This window comes from Aplysia californica, unplaced genomic scaffold (assembly GCF_000002075.1).
Source record: "Aplysia californica isolate F4 #8 unplaced genomic scaffold, AplCal3.0 scaffold00392, whole genome shotgun sequence".
Taxonomy (NCBI): domain Eukaryota; kingdom Metazoa; phylum Mollusca; class Gastropoda; order Aplysiida; family Aplysiidae; genus Aplysia; species Aplysia californica.
This window is the reverse complement of record NW_004797662.1, coordinates 243,359-270,275: the sequence shown is the minus strand read 5'-3', so window position 1 is coordinate 270,275 and position 26,917 is coordinate 243,359. Positions and strand designations below refer to the sequence as shown.

Below are 26,917 nucleotides of genomic sequence, written 5' to 3'. Positions count from 1 at the left end.
ATATTTACAGTCTGCTTTGAGAGGTTGGTTGGAGGCATCTCTAGTAGATCCTGCTTCTTTTCTTTCCCTCTGGGTTTTTTTTCTGTTTGTATTATGTTGCTTGTTCCATATGCTAAACAGCCATTATCATTTAATATCATGTTAATATCCTTTCTTTTCTTTAAAAAAAATTAATTCATCAGCAAACTGTTGAAATGTCTTAAGTCCGGAAAACAAAATTTTTCAGGATCAGGAGAGGGAAAAAACTGTTTCATTTTTCTAACACTTGTACAGTATTTTTACAACATAGAAAAAGTGTATGGTGGGAAGTGGCTATTAGGACAGGTGGCAGTAAGAGCAGATTTGTGTTACAAGTGCCTTAAAACTCTTGCAAAAATAAATTGACACAGATAAAATATGCCACCTCCTTGAGGTAACTTTGTCTTTTGTTGTCATTTCTCAGACTCTGGCTGGGCTGGAGAGCAAGTTCATCAACTGCTCGAATATGCTGGGAGATGACCCTTCACTGACCGGTCTGTCTGAGGACATGAGAGAGATCTACTACGATAAGTCCATGGTGAGACAAATTGTGAAGCGTGCTGATAAAATGAATTACTTCTCGGATTCAGGCCTTAAGGAAACAGATACATCACACTTATAGGGTGAAGTTTTTGCAATTTATTAGTATGAAATAAAAGGTATGTTATACTTTAAAAATATGGCATCAATAGAAAATCTACAAATTTGACCCTAGTGGCTATTTTGGGCCCAATATCTCCATTTGTGGACTGCGAGAAGTAACTTATTTTGTTAGCACACCTCACAATTCTTCTTTTGTAACTCTTCCCTGACCCCCACCCACCCACCCCAATTCAACAGTGATATAACAAGTATGTCTAAGACCCACAAATATACATTCACATACATTCCAAAATATATACTGTGTACCTCTGTTGATGAGCATACACATGCACGTTACACTTGAGACAAAGACGTGCAGGAATATTTGAACCCATAATTATGTACGTATGTATACAAGGACGAACTCCCTTTAGAATCAGTTAGAATCTGGTCACTTTGAAGCTTAACTTTGGTCAAACTTTTCCAACTTTCAAAAAACTTAAATTACTTTGTCCAAATGCTCATTGAGTTCAAATAAACCTCTCTTTGTTCTTTTTTTAGGCAGATGTTTGATCATACAAAAATTAAGGAGATTTTGCCAATCAATATAACATTTTTAACAGACGTGGACAGCAATGATGGTCCTGACTGATCACCCAACTGATAGATAGCTGGTCACAAATTTGTTTAATTGTGTTTTTTTCAATCTCTTCCCCAGCCGCAAGTGACCAGGTTCCTCTTTGTCAATTGTTCAGATATGGTCGACCTTGTCAAAGAAAAGTTCAAGCCTGTGTCAAAATACAAGTAAGTGGGGAATTACGGCCAGGGATATTCCGAGTGTCTCTGTTAGTTTGAAATGAGGACTGCTTTTGGCTTCTTCTTAGTAGGGATAACCCGTGTCTGTGATGTAATAGTAAAGTGTTGACTACAAGCCAGCAGTCTAGCTGATAGTTTTCTCCACCTCGACTGGTCTACGTGAAATCTCTTCAATTTATGATTTTTGCTCTTGTGGGCTCTATAGTAAACCTCATAGATATGCACATTGGTCCAAGTTACAATCCGACCTATGTTTGATGTTACTTGTAAATTAACATTGGAACTTATAGTGTGGTTAAAAAAAGATTGGCAGTTTTTAGGTAAAAGTAAAGTATAATACACCAACCCCACTCCTATGCCTTTGCACATCCAAGCTGGCTGTTTCCCGTTTCTGAAAGACATAGTTGTAACCCCGCTGTGCCCCCCACAGTGGCCCTGAATCTTTACTCAGGGTCAAGAACGTTTGAATTGGGATAGCTATACTTTATTTTTAAAAATTTTTCAAAATATTTATTTGGTGTTTAGTGGCACGATCCCTTTACCTCAAACATTTTTCTGTTTCAGAACGACAACAGTGGATGATGGGGACATCGCCTTCAAGATGATCCATACTAATGTCTCCCATGTGGTAGGACAACTGGACGATATTCGCAAACATCCAAAGTGAGTATACCGCTGTATACTGGCTTCTTTTTAACTGTTACTTCTGAGGTACAGCATGTATGAAATTCTGCTAAAACAAGATGTTTGAAATACAGTGATGCTCTCATTTAACTCAAATTCTGATTAAATGTCACTTGAAGTTATTTTATATTTCTTTTCAGGACTGAAATAAAATAAATGAAATGAGAATGTAAGATACCACTTTTTATTGATCTTGTAGTGAAATTTGTGGAACAAAAACATGTACAATGCATATATAAAAATGTGTCACGGTGTGGTGGAATCAGGCGCTCATCAAATTTTGGGTATGTGGAGTTATTGGTATTATCTAAAAGCTTATTCATTGGCTTTGCTTTCAATTTAAAAAATACCTGTGTAACTTGAATAGAAGTCGAGATATTTGCAATTGGAGGGCGTGGGATCACTTGGTTTCAGTGGTAAAATTACTGAGAAAATGGCCGCCAAAGTTAGGTAATTTCAATAGCTTGAGAGTCCTTGAAAACTGAAAAATTACATATTTTTTGCCTTTAATCAACGTTTTTGAGTCAAATTCACATGGAAATGGGTTTTTATATGGACAAAAAAGGCGTTGAGCCAAAAACCCAAAATTTAAAAGAAATTGCCACACAGGTGGAAAAGTGCCAATTTCTTCTATTTCAATATTTTAACGAGCGCCTGGTTTCACCACGATGCCTCTCAAATGATTCCGAGAGTGCATTAACGTCACATAGCACTCAGTATTAGATCGATGAAGACAGTTTTTACAAACACAGCAGTGCTGGTCGTCTCTGTGCCATGTTCTGTACTGTAGACTGGGCTTTTGTGTGGGGGGGGGGGGGTTTTGGAAGATAAGTAAGTAAAAAAATCTGTTGTTCTTCCAGGAAATTCATTTGTTTGAACGACAACATTGAGCACTCGAAGGAGGAAGCCAAAACAGTAAGTTGTTGCCACTGTCGATTATACCATGTTGGAGACTGACCTGTTGGAGGCGGGAAACAGGAGTGTTTTTTGTTTTTTGTTTTTGTAAAGTGTTTTACGGCGCTCGCAACTGCATAGGTCATATGAGCGCGCGGGACACACCTAATATTTTCAGTTGGTAGGAAATTTTGAATTTTGCCCGGGTGGCGGCCGAAGCCTACTCTTATCGATTTTAGACCACCAAGGGATCTTTAACGTGCGCAACTTGCACACGAGCCCTCCGAGATTTTTCGCCCTTGTCCGAGAAGGCTAGGTTTAGATCTTTCCTACCAGAAGATCAGGGGTGTGGCAGAAAGACAGCAGTAAGGAGGAGCCAAGGAGTAGCAGTAGAAAGGCTGCAGAAAGAGTCAGGAGCCCAGAGGAGGTGGCAAAGGAGGTGAGGGGGTGGGGGCAGAAAGTGGAATTGAAAGCGGACAACAGAACATTGCTAGAGAGCAGGAAAGGAGGTGAAAGGGGACAATTTTAGAGAAGAAAATTTTTCGGTCGCTGCCCGGATTCGAACCCGGGACCTTTGAATGAGAGGCCAACACCTTAACCTCTAGGCCACGAGAGTGTATTTTTCTATGATAATGATAATAAATAAAAATAAATTACCCTTTTTTTTTTGTGTCCCAGAAGGGCACTTTGGTTTACAATGGCAAACATATATATACATACATATATACATAATTATAAATACGTACATAAGTAAATAAATGATCAAATATATAAATAAGTACACAATATTACACAAATACAGAACAATTTACAACCATGCCATTGTCGGTCGCCACTGTGCAGCGCCCTGTATCTTGAGCTAGGGTTGTTGTGTCTTGCTCAAGACACACCCCAGTGACCACCCATCTGATCCCCGTGTCACCGACACTTGCCTGACATTTCTTGAGTCTAAACTCACTACTCACTTAGCCACTGGAGCCCCCAGTTTAGTTGATTTTTGTTGTGATGGCTGTTTGCCCTCTTTGTTCTTGGTTTTTGAACATGTGTGTTTTTGTGAGGATGTATGTTTGTGTGTGTATGTATATTTGTGTGCATATTTGTTTATGAGTGTTTCTTTGAATACAGGTTTGTCTATGCTAATAATTTGTGTGTATCATGCATGTGTGTTTATGTTCTTGCAAGCTTTCATTTTTTTTCTCCCCAACTTGTGACATTGTGATTTCCTATTTTTCTCCAAGGTGAAGGCCATCCTACAGGACTTTTACGAGTCTCTTCTCCCCTTGCAGTCACAGTTTGAGCTTCCTCGGGATTATCGCAACCGATTCCTTCACATGGACGACCTGCGAGAATGGTACGGTTACTTGTACAGTCTGGAATTCCCTTAGTTTTAGGCTTCCAAGTTTCCGTTCCTCACTTTTTTAACAAAACCAGCATGTGTGACTATTGCCAAGCCAAACGTTGTATGTGAGGCATCGTGGTGAAATCAGGTGCTCATCAAAATAGTGAAATGGAAGAAACAGACATTTTTCCATCAGTTTGGCAATTTTATCGAATTTTTTTTTTTTTGGCTCAATACCTTTTATGTCATTTAGAAACACATTTCCATGTGAATTGTACTAAAAAAACATTGACTAAAGGCACACAATATGAAATTTTCGTGTTTTAAAGTACTCTCAAACTATTGAAGTTACCACACTTTGGCAGCCATTTTTTCGCTTATTTTACAACTGAAACCAGGCGACCCTTCCTCGTTCAATTGAAAATATGTCGAATTCTATTCATGATAGACGAGTATTTTTTTTATTTAAAGAAAGGCAAATAAAAAGCTTTTAGATGATAGCCATAACTCCACATGGTCAAAAACTGACAAGCGCCGGATTCCACTGCGTCATAATACATGTGGTCACTTTTAAGCTCAAGGGGGCTATCCCGGAAAATGCTCTTTTGAGAAAATCGCAGGTAAAGTTTTTTGCCCCTTGTTCAGTTTCTTCAAAAGACAAGGAGAGTTTTCTCTATAGCCAAACAAGTGTACATACCAATGTAACCAAACTGCTCCTATAGGTTGGGCAATGCCCACTTTTGGTGGAGGTCAAGATTTCTGGAAACCCCAGAAATCTGGGTTGGCCTGCTTGTCCTTAAAAGCGACCAATTAGTACTGTATGTCCCCACAGAGACGGATATGGTAAACTAGAACATGCTCTCCAGTCGAGGGAGTTTTTTATGAAGTCATGTTAGCCTTACATCAAAATTGGTACGAGTTTATAAATGAGTTTGTTTGTTTAGTTGGGGTTTTTTTTTAATGGGTTTTTGTTTTTTCCCCTTCCCGCAGGCGGGCATACAGAGACAAACTGAGGTTCTGGACTCATGTAGCCCTGGGACTGCTGGTCACCTTGACAGTTTTTTCTTTTCTTGGAGACAAGGTACACACATGTGATGACACACATATATATGTAATACACATGTAATGACACACGTATAATACACATGTAATGACACACATATAATACACATGTGATGACACACATATAATACACATGTGATACATGTGATGACACCTATAATACACATGTGATACATGTGATGACACCTATAATACACATGTGATACATGTGATGACACCTATAATACACATGTGATACATGTGATGACACCTATAATACACATGTGATGACACCTTTCATACACATGTGATACATGTGATGACGTGCACTGTCAGTGGAGATTCTTCAAAACAAGCCCTGGAATCAATATTTATTTTTTATTTGTTGAGCATTATTACTTTTTTTTTTACCATCGTCTTGTTGAAGGGTTTTGTGTCACCTGTTGCGATGTTTTGCTTGAGAAAATCGTTAATTGGCTTATTCTTATATTAATCGACTTGTGATGGATTTTACTGTGCCACCACCCATGTTGATAGGTTCAGGTATAGTATATAATAATTGAAAGTTAATGTCTTTTCTCATGGAGTTTGTTTCAGCTTTTCTAAATATAAATACTCCCAGACGTGTAACTCCAGAGGTCTTGAGCTCCTGTTCTTCTGCCTAATCTGAGACTTCTAATCTTTTGTCGTTAGTAAGTTCTGTATTATATTTTCTTTCTTTCCAGTAACGTTACCCTTCATCTTGAAATATTTTTTGGTATTTTTTTTAAAGAAGGGCTTAAGATTTCATCAGTCAACAATAAATTGACACTATTTGTCAACTTTTCACCCTTCAGCAATAAATTGACATCATCTCGTCATCAATATTTCAGATTGAAAATCTGAGCAGGAGGTGGTCAAACCGCAAGTGGCGACGTAAGGGTACGTCCAGCGGTTCGGATTCCTCCCCTGAGAACTCGGCCTCCCCATCTCCCTCCTCCACCACGCCAGCAAGCGGCAACAATTTCTCCTCGTGGTCGCGACGTGAGTTTGTGGAGACGGTATGACGGTGCGCGCTGGGAGCGCTCTCCCCTCCTTTCCTGTTTGTGATCCTCACCGTCGTCTTCCTGGCCAACTTGGCTGTGATATTGCTGCACTTTCGGGGCTAGTGGTGTCAGGAAGGGACTGTGGTCAGGCTTTGTCTGTGGGTTCAGCTCATTGGGAAATGTGTTGTTGTGAAGGGGCAATTCTAAAAGTTGCTTATAGAGAGGCGTGTGGGTGTGAAGGGGAAATCCAAATGTTGCTCAGGTGGAAGTTTGAGGGTGTGAAGGGGCTATTCTCAATGTTGCTAACAGAGAAGTGTGTGGGTGTGAAGGGCGAAATCTTTAAGTTTTTTATAGTAAATGTGTGGGTATGAAGGAACAAATGCAGAATTTGCTCATAATGAAGTGGGTGTTTGACGGAGCAAATCCAAATGTTGTTGATAGGAAAGCATCTAATATGATTTCTTTGCATTAATTATTTAATGATTAATGAATTAAAGAGGTTTTGATCATTTCTTTCATATCAAGGACAAGATTACATCTTGATGTGGCATAGCGCATAGTCATCCGTGATACCACTTTGGAATAAAAAAATTGTTTAGCTGTCACACATGGCCATCTTTCACTTGACAGATTTATATAGTTTAGGTCGATGTGGATATTTTAATGCTCATACGGGTGACTTCACTTGCACACGTAAGAGTTTGAAGTGTTTGGAAGAGGGTATTCATTATGTTCCGGCATTATTTTCATGTGCCCTCTTCAACATATGTACATGTTAGTTAGTTCTCTATTTGTATACTTACTTAGACACAGTAAGCACATACATTTCTGCATCCATTGCGTGCACGAATTTTTATGATGCATACACGTGTTGAGTGTATTACTTGTACTTGTTACTCATAGACTTAAATATCTTTTTCACACGTAATTGTTCTTTTAAAGGTTTTTTAAAAATTGGGATATCAGAGAGTGAAATTCGTTAAGGATGTGGAGCAGAGTTGGGTTTTAGGTTTTGTTTATCCTAAACAGGGAGATATAATTTGTGGATTACATCAAATAAGCTTTGAGATTTCACCATAACTCAAGAAATATTATGACAGCCGATAGAAATGTCTTTCAATTTTTTTTTTAAATTTTACAATTGTGAGAAATATTCTGTTAAAATGTTATATGATTTAATATCTTTACTGCTTTTCTGTCCACTTTCATCCATGACTTATTACGTTATTGCTGTTACATGTGGTCTGGATTCCTCCACTTTGTACTTAGTGTGAACCATGACTTTGTAGCTAGTGTGAACTTTGATCTTTTTTGCCTCTCGTACCTCGGGTCGGTGATCACTTTAATAGATTATCTTGTTGCCCAAGGACATGGGTTTCATTGAGTTCTGAAGGGTCCATGTACTTACAGAGAACTTTTGAGTATAGGAATGTGGAGGGAACACACGTTTTAAAAAATAATGCTGATTGTACCATGAAAGTATCTTGTCCGATTCCTACCTTCTCTCCATTGTGGTCTGGAAATATAAACGTAGCTTTGTTCCTGCAGCTTCATCAAGAAGTCATTTTAAGCAGTCTACTGGAGCTTCCTAGAGTGTTCAGCATGTATGTCTCAGATTTTTCTTAGATTTACATATTTACAAAAATATCACATGGTAAAGTGCTGTCAAGTGGCAGTGAGTTGTTAGTATTATGTTCTGTAGCATTCCTGGTGGATAAAGTCTTTTGGATTTGGTGAAGAGAGGTATCAAAGTAAGACAACGCCTCCCATGCCTTCCCAAACCTTTCTCTACTCACCCACTACCACCGCTCACCCTAATCCCACCCCATTGCTCTCCCCCTCCCCCAGCCATGACCACATACACAAATTGAAACATTCCTATATGCACTCGCTGAACCCCATTGCTCAAAGCTAGGAAAAATTGAGGGCTCTCTCAGCATACGCACGTATTCAAATCATGTTCCCTAGGTCTGTCCCTGTTGCGTTTTCTGGTTGGTGAGTATTCTTTGTTGATTTGTTGTCTTAATTAATACTGGAAAAGTGATTTTGTTTCAATTTTTGTTGACTGATATTTCAAATCGTGTTTGAAAATGTTATGGATTTGTTGACATTTTTTTAGATTGATATTTTAAATCATGTTTGAAAATGTAATGGGTTTGTTTTCAATTTTGTTTATTGATGATTTAACTCTTTATCTCTGAGGGGGCCACTACACTGTGGCCCTTTTTTGGTACTTAATCTAAAAATGACCAAAATGTCATTAAATGGATAATTAAATCGAAACAGGCAAACCTATTTTGATAGTTCTATGAAACTTTCAGTAAAAGAAACCTGCTTTCGGCAATTGCCGAAAAGTGATTTGATGTCGAAGTCATCGTAAAGTAATGTACCCGAGCCGCTGCCATGCAGCTCACCGGCACAACGGTTCCGAAAACGAACTGCTGGGAGTGGCTTGCCAGAGATAGAGAGTTAAATCATGTTTAAAATGTCATGGATTTTTGTTAACGTGTATTGGAACTCAATATTCTTAATTAAGTTAAACATTTTGTGACTAATTTATTATGTTTGATATGCCATGTCCTTCTTTTATCGTTATTGTTGTGATTGAAACGTTCAGTTTTCGCTCTTTTTATGTATTCTCCTCTAGATCTCAGCGCACATGTGTGGTTGGCTTACAATAGTTGCACTCTTTGAATTGGGCATGAAAGACATGAGTTTGATTTCCTCATTGGGGAATGACATTTTATTGGATATCTCCGTCTTTCTGCTAGGGTCCATCTCACACTACCTGGGTTGGCCCTGACAATCAGTGTTGAAACACAGCCAAACTCGTGTATGGTCTTTTTTGTATTTATGGGAGTTTAATACATTGATTGTGATCAAAGAGCTAACTCTCAGGGGTAGTCAATTACTTTGAAAGAGTTTCTTTGTGAAGAAGAAATGTTCACCTTTTCCTTGACCGCGAAAATGTCCTCCTCGCGAAAATTGTGAAGTAGCGTATTGTCACTGCATGTCGTCTGCGAGCAGAGATAAATGGCTGGAGTCTCCTACAAGCTATGTGCTTACTGAGTCTGCTGTGTGCTACTCGTGGTAGTTCTGAGGGTCTCATGGGTTCTTGTACTAATACCGTACTACTCTGCGGAGATTCAGCAACCTACAGTGAGCTGAATTTTATAGATGATGTGCTCTGCCATTTCTCCAAGCAAAAAGTTTAATACCCTTTGCCTCACGTGCAGAAACTTTATACCATTTTTTCCCAAGGTTTTGTTAATCATTTCTACTGATCCAAGTTTTTTTGGGGTTTTTCCTGCAAGGGATGTGGTGACAAAAATGACAAGATGTAGGAAGTTTATTCCGTCCAAGTGGGAAGACGATTGATGGATTTAGATGTGCATATATAGCTGCCCGCTTGGCTTGTGTTTTAGTGTCTGAGCTGATCTCTCATGCTTCTCGCAACATTCCGTAGATGATGTTTAGAGTGTCTGGCTTACTGGCTCAATCTTTTGTTGGGTATTAACTTTTGGGAGGTTTGTTGGTGTAGATGTTAAAGACTTTGTGCCTGAGAGCCAGTGTATTTGTGTGTCTGTGAGTGAGTGAGTGAGCGAGCGTGTCTGTTTACCTTTATACTCTGTGTGAGTGTGTGTGGTATGTGTTGGCTTCTATTTGAATGCATGTGTGTATTTGTAAGTTAGATGTCGAGTATACTTGAGCACCAGTTTATTTATGTGTCTATGAATGTGTTTGCCTGTGTGTATGTGTGTTAAAGACGTGGGGCTTTTTTAAAAATCACCCTGTGAGTCCCAATATTGGCATTCTCCTCAATGTTCACCATAAATGATGAATTTTTTATTGCTGTTACCACGGTCATAATCCTATAAGAATGTGGTTATTTCTGTACACATAATGAAGTATTTTCGTCTGTATACTTAAGTCATTATTCGAAAGTATTGTTGCTGTTTACAGTTGTCTGTCTGGTCCTCTGCCTTGGCTTACTCCTTTCCTTTCTTTTTACTGTGACTGTTTTCCTTTATATTCAAGTTTAATCCTTGTAATTTTATGGACTTTCTATACACCACAGCCCAACTCAATGGATGGTTGGAGGGCGCTACTGGTCGGTCCTACCTCTTTACTTTCCAATTTTTGTTTCTGTCTGTTTTTCTTAACTTTTCTCGACGCTTAATGACTATTATCTTGTTATTCAAACTTAAACACAACCCACCTATCTGTGGTGAAATATGGTCATCATCAAGATGACTCCTCATAAACTACATCTTGACGTCTGTATATTTTCTCTTGTTCATTGAACTATTTCTTCTGTCTTTCCATCAGGTCCCTTATATTATATTCACCTATCTGTTGATGTGCATCTCATTCTTAACTCAAACAAACGAACAAAGTCTCTTACCTTGTCTGCTCTGGGCATAAAGCTCCTATACTTGTGATAGAACTTGGTGGTAGGAACAGTCGCTGAGCTGGAGTCTACTGCATGTCAGTGTCAGCTAAACAGTACGCTACCACAGAATTTCAAAGTCCTATCCGACATTTTTGGGCATTTTGAGTTACTAAGACCATGAGGTCAGAAAGCAAATGCTCTATCTGCTCTATCAAAATCTTAAGAATATTCAGAGTCATTATCAAGGGATATTCTGAGAATTGCCTTCGAAAAAGCTTGACATATTGTGAAACTCAAAAACTCTCAAAACTTGGTATTGAGCAGAAAGAACTTTGTAATTCTGAGGTAGCGAATAGCCATATCTGCAGGAACAGAATAATAATGACTCTGTAGTATGGAGTAGAGTGAGCTGACCACATTGCGCACCTGCTGACCTCGTTTAATAATAAAAACCTGTCCTTTAATAGCCTGTACAGTAGTACCGTACCTTGATAAAGATACCATTGTGCAGTCTATTTACAGACATGAGCTTTATCAAGTTGGTGCCTCAGAATGGATTTTTTTGTGCGTGTCTTCCATTCCAAATCTTTGTGAGCATAATCTCAGCTTCTTTTGTTCATACTTTTTTTTTTAAAGTTTATTGATGCAGTATGTGTTATGGGAGAGTAGAAGTAGAAGTAAAAGTTATGGTAAGTGCCTGTCCCTGTGGTTACTGTGGTGTGGTATGCTTCTTATACTTCATCTGCGTCACTTGTGCAATAATCTATTTAAGGGACATGTGACAGTTATCTCACTGATTTACTGTAAACTACACCTCAATGCTCGACTTGATATCTCCATGCATTCGCACGTTCAGTCTGGGTTTTTTTTAGTTTCATATCACATTTTTAAAAGTTAATTTGTTGTGGGGGTTTTTGTTCCACAAGGGAAAAAGAGATTGGAAGGGAAGAACAGATGAGCATCATATGTCTTTTTGCTGTATCACTTATTCATATTTAGGAAGTCGTACGTGTTATCATGACTTCTCTGCTGGATCTTGAAATCTTTGTAACGGTTGTGGTGTAGCAAGTGACCCTCTTGCACGTCAGAAGTCATGAACATGTTAACCTCCACTCGAAATCCTGAGAACGACTGTTTAATACTGGTACACTTGACATCCATCCTCAGATATGTATCTTATTGTCATTTATAATATGACGCGTATCTATGTCTATTGTCTTTGTATTGTTTTGTTGGACAGACTTGACCTAGAAATTATGCCGTTTGTCAGAGGGCGACACTGGTAGGTTTTTCTTCTTTATTCTCCCTCTCTTGTTTCTTGTTTCTGTCTGTCTGTCTGTTTCCCAGCACTGTATACACCATTCTCCAGCTTTATTCCAGCTAAGTTAGTGATGCGCCAAAGCTATTGCATTAGCTTGCAGTTTTAATATCAATATTCTCTAGCGTCTGGCAGATTCTGTGTGTGTGTGTGTGTGGCTTCAAGCGGACTGTTTGTCTGTATGTGCGCGCGCGTGTGTGTGTGGCTTCTAGCGGACTGTTTGTATGGTTGTGTGTTTGTGCGTTTATGCGTGTTTGTGTGTGTGTGTGTGTCACTTCAAGCAGACTGTTTATCTTCTGTACCGTATGCGTGTGTGTGTGTGGCTTCTAGCAGACTGTTTGTATGGGTGTGTGTGTGTGTGTGTGTGTGTTTATGCGTGTTTGTGTGAGTCGGGAGCCAGGATAAACCAAACATTAGAGATCAAATATTTGCTCAGTTGCCTTCTTTCACAGTTGCATAAGCTTCGTGATACTCCGATTTGCCATGGTGCTCATGTGTCATTTTTCTCTACGCAATATGTGGACAAATACATTCGCCTGTGTGTGTGCGTGTACGCGTGTGTATGGATATATAATTATATAAATATATACATACTTTTATATCTATTTTTATTCTCCATTTGTACAAGTTTGAGGGTTTCTCACTGGTTTTATAAATATAACATGTATGTGTTTTCTGTATTTTCCCTCCCCTTCTGTTTTTCCTGAGTTGTCAGAGGTAGAGAACTTTGTTTGGACGGCTAAGGGTTCACGTCTTTCCCTTTTTTTTATACGGGAAATAGCTCTTGGCCTTGTATTCTTTATCATTTCACAGCCCTGAGGGAGACTACATCCATGATCCATCCCACATCCATGATCCATCCCGATTAATTTATCCGCCAACATGGTTTGTCATTATGTGTGATTGATTGTCTGGTCATATACCATGGACATACTGTAATGTGGGTTTAAAATACTATAGTTATTAGTATGTTTGAAGCAGTAAGGATGAACAGTATATGCCCTCAGCATTATTATAATCATCAAGTGTGTGTAGAGATGTACATAATTTGGTTTGTTCTTTTCATTTGTCATTTTTTGGGGGTGGACTGTAAAAATGGCAACAGTGGCAACAGCAGGAAGCATAATTACTCAAAAGATTTGGGAGAGAAAGAAAAAGGGGGAGTTTGTGCCTGTTGACTGTTGTTATACTTGGTTGTTTTGTTTTTTTATGAACTGATTTCAGTTTTTAAGATTAGATTGATGTTGAATTCTTTGATTCATTTTAGATTGACTTCATGTACTTTCTTTTTGCTTGAATAGCAAAATGTGAGGAGCTCGGAGGAAGCCTGTCATAAGGTGAAAGTTTTCTTTACTGATACTTTTTCATGTTTAAAAAACTTCTTCTTTTTTTAGCATTCCACTTTTTATTTGGTTGCGAGTGGTTCTTTTTGTAAAAGTTTTAGCTTTTTCTAAGGGCATGAGAGTCCTAAGGATAAGTTTAGAAAAAATGGCTTTGAAAATGTCCCATGATGCCGCAGCTCAAAGAGCGAAACAAAAGTCCCATAGGTCTCTTGGTATTTTTCTGCTGGTACAATATCCATAGACACTGGGTTGCTCCAAAAAGGCAAGAAAATTCTATTTCATTTGGTACATGTACAGTATTGGATAGGGGGTTTGCTTGAAAATGTCTATCCGCAAGAGTAAACAGTCGCAAATTTTCTGTCATGTGTCATCAAAATAGTTGATTTTTAAAATGTTCAAAGGAATATGTTAGCAAAATACTCTAAATGATGTTGAAATGATTTATCTTTCCATGAATCATTATAAAACGTTTTGATAGAAATGAAATTTGAGGTTCATTTTTGATATCTCAAAATAACATTTTGCACTTTCTGCCAGATTTTCCAAGAGCCCCTCTCATAGTTTTGACATTATTGTCAGAAAAACATTCTGTTTATATCTTGTGGATGCTTTCCTGATAATAGTGCGGATTGTTTTCTGAACCTTGATTATGATTCATGATAATGTTCATCCCATACGTGATTTGAAGTAATTGAACAATTGTGCAGGGTCATACGTGTCATACAAATGATGATGTTTTGTCAAAGTTGGACCACAAATTGTTTTTCCGTACTCATAATGCTGATGGTTTTTAGTTTTGTCAATTCCTATTACAATTTGGATACTGCTGCTGATGTTGTGGTTGAGATCTCATGGTCTGTCTGTCTGTCTGTTTGTTCAAATGATCAAGCAGGGCTCTGTCTTCCTTTGATGTCACATTTTGACAGCTTAATTCAAGAAACCCAATGTACAGTCGAAATTGTCCAAGACGGCCACCCATCGTCAAGGAGGAAAGTGATTGCCTCAGACAGGTGGATGTCATGGATAGTGTCATTTAAATGTAGAAAAAACACAAAGGAGGGGGGGGGGGGTCATTTGTCCAGATGATTGTCTTGGACAAGAGAATATGAGAATGGTTGTCTTGGACAAGGGACCATTAGACAGGGCAGGTTTGAATATATATCCTTTATCTTACTTATTCAAAAAGTTCTTTATCCTCTTGGCACAATGATGTACACAAGGCCACCACAAGAGATCTCCATCAGCTACTTTCTTTTATTGAGCTCTCAAGATTCCAGGTCTATCTTTATTTTATGTCTTCCCCTCGGGTCTTGGTTGTTCTTTATCAAGTCTCTTTGTCTCATCCTCTCCCTCTTTTGCCAGCCATTGCCAGTGATCAACAGAGGGGAACTTTTGACATAGACTATAATGCTATCTCCACCTCTGTTGTGACTTCCTTGATGAATGGAGGTTAGATCTAATGTGTGTTGGTTCTGCATTTTCATATTTGGAGTAAACAAAAATCAAAATTTTCAGTTATACCATACAAGTATATCTCTTTGATATTTGTCTTTTCCTTCAATCCATTTTAAAATCTTGGAATTGAAAATAAAGATACTGTAGGTTGAAATCTGTGTGCATTTCTTTTGAGGAATTGACATACAGTGGGTAAACATTTTTTTTTCTAAATTGTCTACAAAATTATATTTTGCTGCTTATATGGGTTTCTTGAAAGGGCTGTTGAACTTTTCAGTATTCAGAGTGACCACAACCGGTCATGACTTGAGATGACCATGACTATTACTTGTATTGTGATTGGCTTTTGTCCAGAGTGTGAGCTTTTACTCATATGTAAGGCGGCGTGGTGAAATCGGGTGCTCGTGAAAAGAATGAAATAGAAGATTGAATTTTTGGTTTTGGCTCAACACGTTTATGTCCATTTAAAAACTCATTTTTGTATTGATTTTACTGAAACATGTTCATTAAAGACTCATAAAATGTTAATTTTTGGTTTCCAAGGACTCTCAATCTTTGGAAATCACCAATTTTCACTAATTACACCTCTGAAGCCAGGCGACCCTGCCTCGTTCAATCTCAAATCTCAAATATCTCGACTTCTTTTCAGGATAGATGGTTATATTTTTCATTAAAAGACGGAGAAATGAACAAACTTTAAAATGATACCAATAGCTCCACGTGCCAAAAAATTGACGAGCGCCTGATGCCATCACGTCATGACACATATATACTCTTGTGATTTGATGACATTTTTCCTTTTCGTGAAGATGATGCAGGTGGTGAGGATGAATCCCAGAAGGATTTTTTTCTGTTCTTTATTTATTGCTTTTGTGTGTAGAGAGTTATGCTTTTATACATAAGCGGGGATGTTCATTTATTTAATCTTTTTGTGTGAAAGACTCATTTATTGTTTTGTAGATGATTTATGAGGCAGAGCAAATCCCTATCACCTTATGGACCAACTGTCGTGGCTCCCTGATCCCATGTCCGATTTTCACATGTGGGAAAGTAATTAAAATACTCTATTTTATAGACTGCTGTTTGACTTCTGAATTTGTCAAGATATTTCGCTTTGTGTTTGATAGTAGTAGTCTAGGGCTGTGAAAGACAAGGACACACGTGGTTAGATTGATATGACAAATAGGTTACACAGAAATACAAGTTCACAGGTAGCTTGCTTTTGAGATGGGCATTTTTGGAGTCTGTGAAAGTAGAGATGCACATCGACATGATAAATGACAATGAGTGCAGAGAAAAAAAGCAACACGGACAGATTCTAGAGAAAGAAAAGAAATGAGACCTACAAGTGGCGCCCTCCAATCACATGCAAGATAAGCATTCGTCTTGGATAACAGTTCCAAATTTGCAGTAGCGCACCTCAACAGAGATGGTTGAATTCCACTTTTGTTTGTGTCAGCCGTTTCTAAAAGTGATATAAACATATATGCCAGGGCACACAGTTAGCTCAGTTGGTACCATGCTGGACTACATTGTGGATGACCTCAGTTCAAATCCTCATGTGGGCATTGTCGAACAAGGGTTGTCTGGGGAGTTTCTTAGGCTCACCATGCACATGTCTCTGTCACAAATAGACACAAGTCGGGGTCTAGTCTCTTAAGTGACATTAATTATATATAAGCTAGAGGCAAATCTGAAAATTCTGTTGCTCACTGTCAAAATGGAGACATTGTTTTAGTAAGTTTTACGGCACTTGCAACACAATAAGGTCATATAAGTGCCGAAGATTAGAGGTGTTAGAAGAGAGTAACATACACAAAAAAGGAGAGGAGATATAGATGTTTGATAGGACAGAAGAAGCAAACCACACCACAGCACCCACCAACCACCCACAACATGGAGACAGATATGACCCGTACCGACATGTTGTGTAAAATATTGATTGGTTGTCTTAACTGAAATGAAATAACAGTACCCAAACAAATTGGAATATATCATAAAAGCATTAGGGAAAAAAAAAAACACCATGTGGTCAGGAGTTAAAAAACACACGGGTATATTTATTTATTGCGACCAAAATGCTATAATACAATATGAACAAAATTTAATTTTACCCATCGCAACATTCATTCTTAAAAACATTTCCACAACAAACTTTGCTATTGTCACTGCAGGATTCATTCTAAACAGTTAACTCGATTTTCATAATTTGTAAAGGAGAGTGAAAAAACTAAAAAGCAAGGCTGTTATACACATTTTAGGTGTTGAGAATCCAACGTTGTAGCGACTATTTAGAGTTTACTCCGGCTGAAAGTTATTTACAGAATGTGTCACTCAGAATTCAGAGGGAAAAAAATTAATAAAAACAGCATTTTCGGAGTTAACTGTTGATTCCTACAAAGTCACACCACATGTATACGTACAAACATATCACACAGCACGAGGGCAGATGAAGAAATACCTGCCAGCTCCCACAGCCATAACAACAACCCCAGAAGCTAAATGTTCAACATTCTCTCCAACTAAAAGTACCTTCCGCTCAACGCACCTGGTCAGATCAAATACATTGAAGTTTTTGTGATGTGATGGATTACAATGAATCATCACAAGAATAACCACGTCTCACCAAGATTTGATTGCAATAATGGCAATGCTGAAAGCAGCCCAAAGCAGAATACCTACAAATCACCACATACACTCACGCACACACACATACACACACACATACACACACACACACACGATGAGCGTGCCACACACACAGCTGGTCACAATCAAGACATTAGACAAACGACACTAAAAAATTTTGACTAAAAGAAAAAAAACATCAACAATATGTGTCACAACATGGTGTCATCAGGCGCTTGTCAGTTTTGGGGTATGTAAGGAGAAGTGAAGATATTTACGATTGAAAGTGGTGGGGGTTGCTGGTATCAGGTAAAATTAGCGAGAAAATGGTCAGCAAAGATTGGTGACTTCCAAAGCTTGAGAGTCCTTGGAAACTGCAACTCTACACTTTTTGAGTCTCAGATCAATTTTTTTCAGTAAAATCCATGCAGGATTGTGTTTTCAAATGGACATAAAGGTATTGATCCCCCCTTTTTAAAAAAAAATCAATAGTTGCCCAAGAGGCTAAAAAATATCTGTACTTTCAATTTCATTATTTTGACGAGCGCCTGATTTCACCACAATGCCTCACGTGTGTTTTAGTAGGACCCTCCAGCCAATTATACCTCTATCAGCTTAGACCTCACACCATTAATATCTATTCAAATTCAAATCCTAGACATCTAGTTTACTCATATCATTATGGTTAGTAAAATGGAAGATCGTGGAACTCGGAGAATTTCTGGTTCATATTGTCGTGTATGTTTGCATACAAACTTAAGGCCAAAAACTTTCGACAAATGCAACAACAGCTGTTAGAATAAAACACACTCTATCCCCCTAGAGTATGTTTTCAGTCATCCTAGTAAAACTTGAAGTTGCTGACAAAAACTGTTAATGACTTTCATCATAGATACTATTCGAATCCAGTCATAACTCTGATGTTTACCTCGCCCATCATAATATATATATATATATATATATATATATATATATATACACACACATGTATATATATACAATGTACTTCAGCATTTATCTGTTAGCCTAGATTTCTATATCCGTATGTGCGGATGAAACAACTTGATCAGATTCAGCAGGTACACACTGATGATCCCAGGGTGCTGAAGGTGAAGGTCATAGCCTCCGTCCGGAAACTTCAGTGCTCCTGGAAGAAGTGGAGCATCTGAGGGAGACAACAGAAGGAAAGAGGCAGAAAAAGTTAGCCACAATAAAAATTTAAGATGAGATGTTGAAGCGTGACTACTCAAATGATCATTAATGTTTTAGCCACCATAAAAACAGTTTATCCTATTTTGGAGGCTGGCTGCTTCAACCCACCCTGTGAGAGCTAACCAAGATTGTGTGGGACACAACAGCGGAGGCAAAATATCTTCCCCTTGCAAGAACTGAACACATGTGTTTTGTGAGCTAGCCAAAGAACTTAACCATTTCAGCACAGATGTCAGAAGTTAAGTTGTTACTTTCCTTGAGATAGAACACAGGCACAAAAACGTCGCAAAATTTTGTATTGCTTAACCCTGTCCGTACGTCGTGTTTTACTATCGTATCCATACGACGTGGGGAACTCTGTGCCACCACTTTCCAAAGAAGAAATTTACTCCTTAATCTGGTCCGTACGCTTTGCATAACAGTCAGTCAAAACGAGTCAACACTGAAAGTTTCAAAGAGATCTTGGTACTAAAAGTATTCTAAAATGTGAAGAATACAACCCCGGCGGTACAAAATGACCCCAGGGATAGGGCTAAATGAAGGTGTTTTGAAATGCCCCCATCAACACAATTTTGATCATTTAGGAGGCGGGTTTCGCCCTGCAGCCTGCCTCCTAAGTACAGGGATACCACCGAGATATTGTGAAAATTAACTATAAATTATAATAAATTTACAAAGTTGCATTTGCAAAAAAAATGTCAGTCAAAAGACACAGCTGAAATAGGGTTGAGAAGAGAAAAAAATACTGGAATAATAACTGTTCTTCTAACACTCTCTTAGTGAAAATAACAGAAATAACCCCTCCCCAAAAATGACATCCCTGTGAGAGATCTAAATTGAGTTGATGGAAGTGTAAAACATTTACACTTATTCTCCCAGAACTGGACGAAGTTTCACTTACCCAACTTCCCCCTGAAGGCAGCGACATTGCGCTGTGGAATCTCAAGCTTGTCCAGAAGGTCATTGTACAAATCCTCGCTCACCTCTGGGTCCATCCCGCCATAGATCACTGTACGCGGAACGTTTGTGGCACTGGTAGCCAGAGCAGACCCTGCTGCCTGACAAGGCAAAGAAAAATGGAAATGCAATTTAAGTAAGAGAAAAACCCTAAATGCATTCATCACTGAAAGGAAACCCAAATGCAAGCATCACTATAAGCTGTCCCCGTGGTTTTATGTACCTCGCATAATTTAGCAAAATTTTATCATTTTTTGCTTAATTTCTGATTATTTTCCTTTATCGTTCTTTGTTAAAATTAACATAATCGCATAATTTCACATTTTCGGGCTCATTTTGCATAATTTCAGAATAGTTCTTGCATAAAACGACGGGGACAGTATATGGAAAATCCCGAAGGCAATCATTACTTAGAGGAATACCCAAATGCAATTGTCACTAAGAAGAAAACCAAAATCGCAATTGTCACAACAAGGAAAAACCATATGAAATAATCACAATAAGGAAAACCCAAACCCTATTGACACAGCTCGTTGAATACTGAGGCTTGTCATTCCAAGAAAATTACAGTATAAATGACCAATTCCCATGCCCCCCCCCCCCCTTGCTTTTCCCTATATTATTTATAATGCCACTATCCTAGAAGATCACCTGTCTAAGATGGCCATTTTTCTTCTCGACAGTGGGTGGTCATCTTGGACAAGTTTGTCTGTATAAGTAAGAAAACAACGCAAAGTTCCCCACCTCTCCTAGGTCCAGGTTATTCAGAAGATAGGCTGTGGTAACTTTATCCCGTGGCGTGCTGGCTTCGCCTACACGATAACCGGACAGAAACATTCTCATGGGAAGGCGGAAGAACGGACGGTCCCACAGTAACTGGAGTTTCTTTGATGCTTCAAGATCTTTTTCAAACCTGCCAGCAAGACAAACGAATAAAATATAATATTTCAAAATTAAATGTTTTAAAAAAGCGATTTTTCATTCACACATAAAACCCATATTGAATACTTATATCAGGGATGCCAAATGATTTTTGAAAAAAACCCTGAAAATGAGCGGAGCATCACACCTCACCTAAAACAAACCTTGTAAAATCTTTAAATGAGCAAACAAAAACATTTCTCTTACCATTCCCCTTTCCTTTGCAAGTGGATGAAAAAAACGGAAAAAGCCGGAAAAAACTGAAATTTGGCATCCCTGTTATATAATGGAAATTGAAGGCAATTTAGTCTTTCAATTGAAAACCCTTATCCTAAAATTCTTCCAATTGTTCCTGCCATCTAGTCAGACTCCAGTTTTTGTTTCAGTAGGCATTTTACGGCACTTGCAACATAGTTAGGTCATGTAAATGCTGAAGATTAGACGTGTTAAAAGAGAATAACAAACACAAAAAAGAAGGAGGAAAGATGAAGAACAATAGATGTTTTAGTTTTAGTAGAGGTTTTAAGGCGCTCGCAACTGCATAAGGTCATATGAGCGCCACAATAGATGTTTGAAATGAAAGAAGGAGCAAACAACACCAGAGCACCCGCCAAGTACCCGCAGTCAAACTCTAAATAGACAAAAAAGTGAGCATGTCAAGGTAGCAAACACAAATAAAAGTGACACACAAATAAAAGTGACACACAAATAACCTTGGTCTGGTCAGGGGCCACGGTGAGATGAGGGCGATTGATCGGTAATATTCTGTGGAATCGAATCCTGCACACATCCGCATGATGGTGTAACATGATGCTCCTACACCAATCAACAAGTCCACTCTGTGGAATGAGACAAATGTCTTAAACTTATTTTTTTCTGAAAAAAGAATTACTGCAAAAAATCATAGCAATTAAACACATTAAGAAAATATATAGGCCTATATATTTTGTATCAATATCATAGCAAAAAAGATTTTTACAGTATGTATTTTAAATTTATACAAAGCACATGTTTCATAAACAATGAAAAACGTTCTCCTAACTGTAATCCGTATTCGAAACACTTTTGAATTCAAAAGTTGTTACTTTTTATTTGTGGCGGAGGAGACAGAAAAATCCAATGAAGACTACTTTTAAAAATACCCTCTGATAACAGAAAAGATTGAGAGGGGGAAAAAATAACTCTATACAGACCTATGGTCGAACCTGTTTTATTTACCACCTGTCCAAGACAATCATCTGTGCAAACGGCCATTTCCCACTTTCTCCCTTGCTTTTTTTGCTATTATAATGACAGTCCAACAGGACCATCTGTCTACGATGACCATTTTTCGGCTGACAGTGGGTGGTCCGTTTTGAACAGATTCGACTGTGCTTGTGAGTATTCAATATTCAATGGTAGAGATCTGAAAATCAAAAGTAAAGAGAAGAAAAGCAAAGACATTGTTTGCAGCAAGACCACGCTGACCCTTGGAGTCTGAGAATAAATATTGGATATATCAACCATTCTGGAGATGCTACCAACATCATGCTGTAAACAGACCTCATCAGGGAAAGCTACAGCACTGAATGTCTTCTCCCATTTGAAAAACCAGTGGTACTAGCCATAATACAAACCTTTGAATGCCTAAATCGATGAGAAAATCATGGACAAAAATTGCTCTCTCAGTGGAGGAGTGCGAGAAGACATCGTCATAACCCTGCAGCAAGCCCTGGGTGTCGCCATGACCTGGGAATGGTAAATAATGATTTTAAAAAGCTGGATCAAAAAGAGGAATTCTTAACCTGGTGGGCACAGACAATAATAACTGATATGTTCAAGATAAGCTAAGAGTAAATGTTCAAGTAAGATGTTAAGGGATCGCCCATCGATCACCAACAGCAGTAACTGATATTTTTAAATTTTTGTTCTATGGCCAAGAAATTTCTACATGTCCTTGATAAAAGAGGCGTCAGCATGTAGGCCTACCGTAAATAATACGAGCATTTCAAAAGTACTCTGAGCTAGCTTTTGAGTTTTCCGTCATCATTTAAAGTGGAAGAGTTTTCCAGCTTGTTGAAAAATTTTCAAGGCACTAGTAATTACAAAGGACATTTATAACACTGTCAATAGGTAAAGTGTGTGATATATAAAGTCTGGTACCCCACCCACCACCAATAACAATATATCTAATATGTTCAACTGCAATTACAAATATACCACAAGATCTACAGCCTTGTGATTCCAAGTGATCACAGATTATTCAAGATATATATATAGTTACAGCCAAAAAGTGACAGATAATATAAAAGTCGATTAACCTCACTGACAGAAATAATTGACATTTTTTAAAAGATAAAATATAATTTTTATAATATCCAACCAGTTGTTAACTGGTGCAATCAGCAGGCAGACCCTTTCATGGATCCTGGAGAGGAGGGAGGAGCAGCTATGTCATTGTACCGCCTGCAATGATGTTTATTCTCCAACCAAGTAAGTAAGTAAGTAAAAGATAAAATCACACTGTTATTTTCTAGCAGCTTTACCATGCTATACTGCAGCTTGACACAACGATATATATTTTTAACAAAGTTGACACATAAAGATAAACTGACAAGTAATATGGTACAGACTAATACCCTCATTAATAACTGACAGCAGTACAACAAAATACAAATGTATGATCAAAATAGTTTCTAGGAAATTTAGAGCCACAAGTTTTAGTCAAGCATTTCCATCATAACAGCTATTCATAGAGATCTGATATTGTTATTTTTATCTTAAATATTAGCAAGCAAAGTTCGAAAACCTACACAAAACATCTGAGTGATAGAGGGAAAACTTGGGGGAGGGTGGTACGTCAAAGAAACATACGGACCATACAAAGTTCTCTTCATTGTCATGCCTATTCAAAACAAACCTGGAAAAGTTGGAGCTATAGTTCGGCACCCCAGCTTTGCAAAAGTGTTCAGAATCGGTGCGAGGTCTTTGTGGCTTCCAGGTGTATCGTGAAGACCAACAACAACAGGGGTGATAGGATCGAAATCTTCATTAGGCTGAGAGTCAGCGTAAGCAGTGTCCAGAATTATGCCGCTGGGCACGTCATCATAGTAGTTTTCTAGTGTCTTCACAAAGACGTACCTGTCCAACAGACTTCTTCCATCATGGAGCCTCGCTCGACTTTCCATAGTGGTGGGAAACGCTCCTAAGCCAACATTTTTGCCATTCCTCCAGAACAAAAACATTGTCGGCGAGGAATGAAATCCTCGACAATAAGTTTGCTGCTTCAATTTGATTCTCTTTGATAATAGACGGCCACATCTCCATGCTAAGCTACAGTGTGGCAAAGTCTGTGACCACATAGTGAGGGGGTCTGTTCACGTCAACGACAGAAGTGATCAAAAGCCTGGTGGTGGCCTCTGCGGTCTTGCCCAGTAAGCGTCATGTAAGATGTTCTGGTACAAGAGAAACAGTCGGAGAGATAAGGATAAGGGGGAAAACATGTTATGTTTGTAACTAAAGAACAGCAACAACTAAAGTCTAAGATTTAATAACAAGATAACTATTTTTTTTAAACTTTCTCTTCGAGTTTTAAGCAATAGCCTACTCTCAGTTCCATTCTCAATACATCAGAAATTTCTCTTGTCAGTGTCAGTGTCATAATCCAGTTGCTGATTCAGAGGATCTCCTATCCTATATTGGCGTCTTCATATTGGACACTGTAAGGAGGTCATGTCTGAAATCACTTAGACTCTATGCATCATCATCATCCAGTGCCAGATCTGAAACAGACATCGGCGATCATGGTTCTCCATTCATTCACATGCTTGGATGCTTTTAAAAAAAGCTACATTTCCCTGATCTTTCCCCATAACCCATTAGTTTAGGTTCCCTAAGTAGGTTGCTCTGGGCCTACCCCTGCTTCGTTCGCCTTCAATTTTGCCAGTGAGAGCTAGATGTTCAAGACCTTTGTCTATTCAGGTGTGTCAAAGACTGCCTTTGTCGTTTCCTGATTGTTTTTAACAGTGAGCGTCAAGCGTGGGCTTCATCAAGCATTACCTCATTTGATTTCTTTTCCTTCCACGATATTCTCAGCAGCCTCCTAAGAAACCACATTTCTGTTGCTTCTATTTTATTTTCACTGCCTTTAGTGATTGTCCAGCATTCACAACCATATAAAAGGGTTGACCACACACAGCTTTTCAGAACTGTCAGTTTGGTAGTCATTGAGATGTTTCTATTTTTAAGGATTGGGTTCATTTTATTGAAACTAGCCTTAGCCATTGCAATTGTCCATTTTATTTCTGTGGAACAAATGACATCAGATGTTATTATACGTTAGGTAGCGTGGTTAAATCAGGCACTCTTCAAAATAATGAAAGTGAAGAAACTGGCATTTTTTTTTGCATATTGAGGAACTTTTAACTAATTTTTGTTTTTTTGGCTCAGCACTTTTCATGCCTATTAAAGAACACATCTCTGAGTGGATTTTTACTGAAAAACGTTGATTAAAGGCATAAAAGATGTACATATTAGATTTCTACAGACTCTCAAGCTTAGGAAATAACTAAACTTTGGGGGTCATTTTCTCACTCATTTCACCTCTGAAACCAGGCGACCCTAACCTCCTTCAATCACCAATATCTTGACTAGTATCAAAGATAAATGGATATTTTTTTCATCAAAAGCAAGGTAAATGGACAAGCTTTAAATCAGAAGGTACCAATAACTCTATATATATGCCCCAAAATTAACAAGCGCCTGATTTCACCACGTCGTGACACATCCTACATATTTAAACTGTTGGACTAGTTTGATCTTTTCACCTTTGCTAATGAGATTACAAATAGGATTTCCTGAATTGAGTCCAGCATGACGTCCGTTCTGACTTCCGACCTTTGTTCCTAAATATTTCCAGCATGTACGAACTTTTTTTCGATTATAATGATAGCAGTCGAGACCGTGAGCTTTAGTATCCAGTTACTAGATCTAGATCTATCTAGACTGGCCCTCCCTACATGATTAGTATGAACAGAATGACTAAGTTGAGCTGACCATGCTGGGGGGACAAAGTTAATTATGTCGACCAATGAGATTGCACGTAGCGATCTCACACTCTCGGCTTGGAGGGGGAAGAGGTGTTGGGCTGTCGGTTTTGTGCGATGTGATAAAAGAAAATAGTTACAGAAAAACTATAACACACAACAAAATGAAATTGTGGAAAGACAAATGGTGGTGGAAGTAATGATGATGCTATAGTGGTGGTGGAAGGACCCTGTGTTGCCAGTTACCGTGTACTTAGACACTGCCATTGGGTAAATCTAATGAGAGTGCAGTCCGTTGACTTTGAACACAATTACACAGTCCTAGTGGGCAATTCTAGTTCTAATTCTAGTTTTACATAAAATTCGCCGACGACATTTATATAATGTAACCTCACCCTCACATAACTTACTTAAAAGCCAAGTCCGAAAGAATAAAACCTTTTTTTTTTCGGACCCGAGTCCAAATAGATAAAACCCATATTTGGACTCGAGTCCGAATAGATAAAAATTATATTCGGACTCGAGTCCGAATAGAGCTAGCCAATCAAAATACATCAGGACATTTCAGTCTTTTCTTATTCAACAATAAATTGGTTTGGGTTGACACTTTATAATTTTCCTATATAATAGATATAGATATAGATCTAGGATAAATGTAATGACGTGTTGTCCAGACCCAGCAAAAAACTAACGAATCTCAATACTTCGAACAGGGCAGTCCAGAAGTTCGAGTGGAAGGGACACTGAGGGCAGTCGCTCTGAGAAGCTGGGTCGAAAAGGTGAGAGTGAGTGTGGAAGTCATCCCAACCCTCAGTGACAATCTCAACAAAACAGGTAATAAGGACAGATCCATCCTAGAGGAAAAATAATTTTGACTTTTTAACTTGAAATAATAAAATGTTTACTTCATTACAGGAAAAGAAGTACACTAGTTTAAAATGCACGAACATTCTCAACCTCCCGGCTTCAGCTATTTGTTTGACTTTCACGTCTCTCAGGGCGCAGCCATCTTGGACTATCAAGAGTGATGTCCCTTCTTTCGAGCAGCCGGCTGCTTGGTTTATAATTCTTATTTGCACGTATTTGTAATTCGCTTGAATCAGAATAGCCATGTATGTTTACAATCATCATTCAGTACTTTAATTTTCTGAAACTTTTTCTCTTATTTTGAATTTTGACATTTCTAAATATTTGTGTGGCATACAAGTGTGCTAGAGAATAGTTTAAGATACTGAAGCTATAGGATAATCTCTAATGATAGAATGGC

At 38.3% G+C, this 26,917-nt stretch overlaps 2 protein-coding genes across 2 annotated transcripts in view; one reads left to right on the top strand and one right to left on the bottom strand.

The window, feature by feature from the left end:
- The window catches only part of LOC101846370 (N-acetylglucosamine-1-phosphotransferase subunits alpha/beta), a 42,099-nt gene extending 33,550 nt beyond the window's left edge, over positions 1 to 8,549 (top strand). Inside the window, exons 25-31 of the mRNA XM_013085634.2 lie at positions 443 to 556; positions 1,319 to 1,404; positions 1,981 to 2,079; positions 2,961 to 3,015; positions 4,233 to 4,345; positions 5,324 to 5,414; positions 6,247 to 8,549. Of these exons, the coding sequence (XP_012941088.1) occupies positions 443 to 556; positions 1,319 to 1,404; positions 1,981 to 2,079; positions 2,961 to 3,015; positions 4,233 to 4,345; positions 5,324 to 5,414; positions 6,247 to 6,420 (732 nt within the window). The 3' untranslated portion in view covers positions 6,421 to 8,549. The remainder of the gene's footprint in view (positions 1 to 442; positions 557 to 1,318; positions 1,405 to 1,980; positions 2,080 to 2,960; positions 3,016 to 4,232; positions 4,346 to 5,323; positions 5,415 to 6,246) is intronic.
- Positions 8,550 to 18,510: 9,961 nt separating this feature from the next.
- On the bottom strand, positions 18,511 to 26,677 carry LOC101846152. The gene is made up of 7 exons (XM_005103841.3): positions 26,599 to 26,677; positions 23,526 to 24,060; positions 22,243 to 22,354; positions 21,340 to 21,465; positions 20,450 to 20,618; positions 19,650 to 19,806; positions 18,511 to 18,701 (listed from the first exon to the last, which is right to left on the bottom strand). Exons 2-7 carry the CDS (start codon positions 23,965 to 23,967, stop codon positions 18,571 to 18,573), a joined length of 1,137 nt encoding a protein of 378 aa, XP_005103898.1. The 5' UTR covers positions 23,968 to 24,060; positions 26,599 to 26,677; the 3' UTR covers positions 18,511 to 18,570.
- Positions 26,678 to 26,917: the final 240 nt, after the last annotated feature.

What these genes read in the sequence shown, in the direction of transcription:
- LOC101846152 (XM_005103841.3), bottom strand. Translation starts at nt 23,967, where the DNA reads ATGTGGTCACAGACTTTGCCACACTGTAGCTTAGCATGGAGATGTGGC. An exon ending in TGGCCCCTGACCAGACCAAG is followed by an intron (nt 20,619 to 21,339) that starts GTTATTTGTGTG and finishes TCTTGCTGGCAG; the next exon opens with GTTTGAAAAAGATCTTGAAG. An exon ending in ATAACCTGGACCTAGGAGAG is followed by an intron (nt 19,807 to 20,449) that starts GTGGGGAACTTT and finishes TTGCCTTGTCAG; the next exon opens with GCAGCAGGGTCTGCTCTGGC.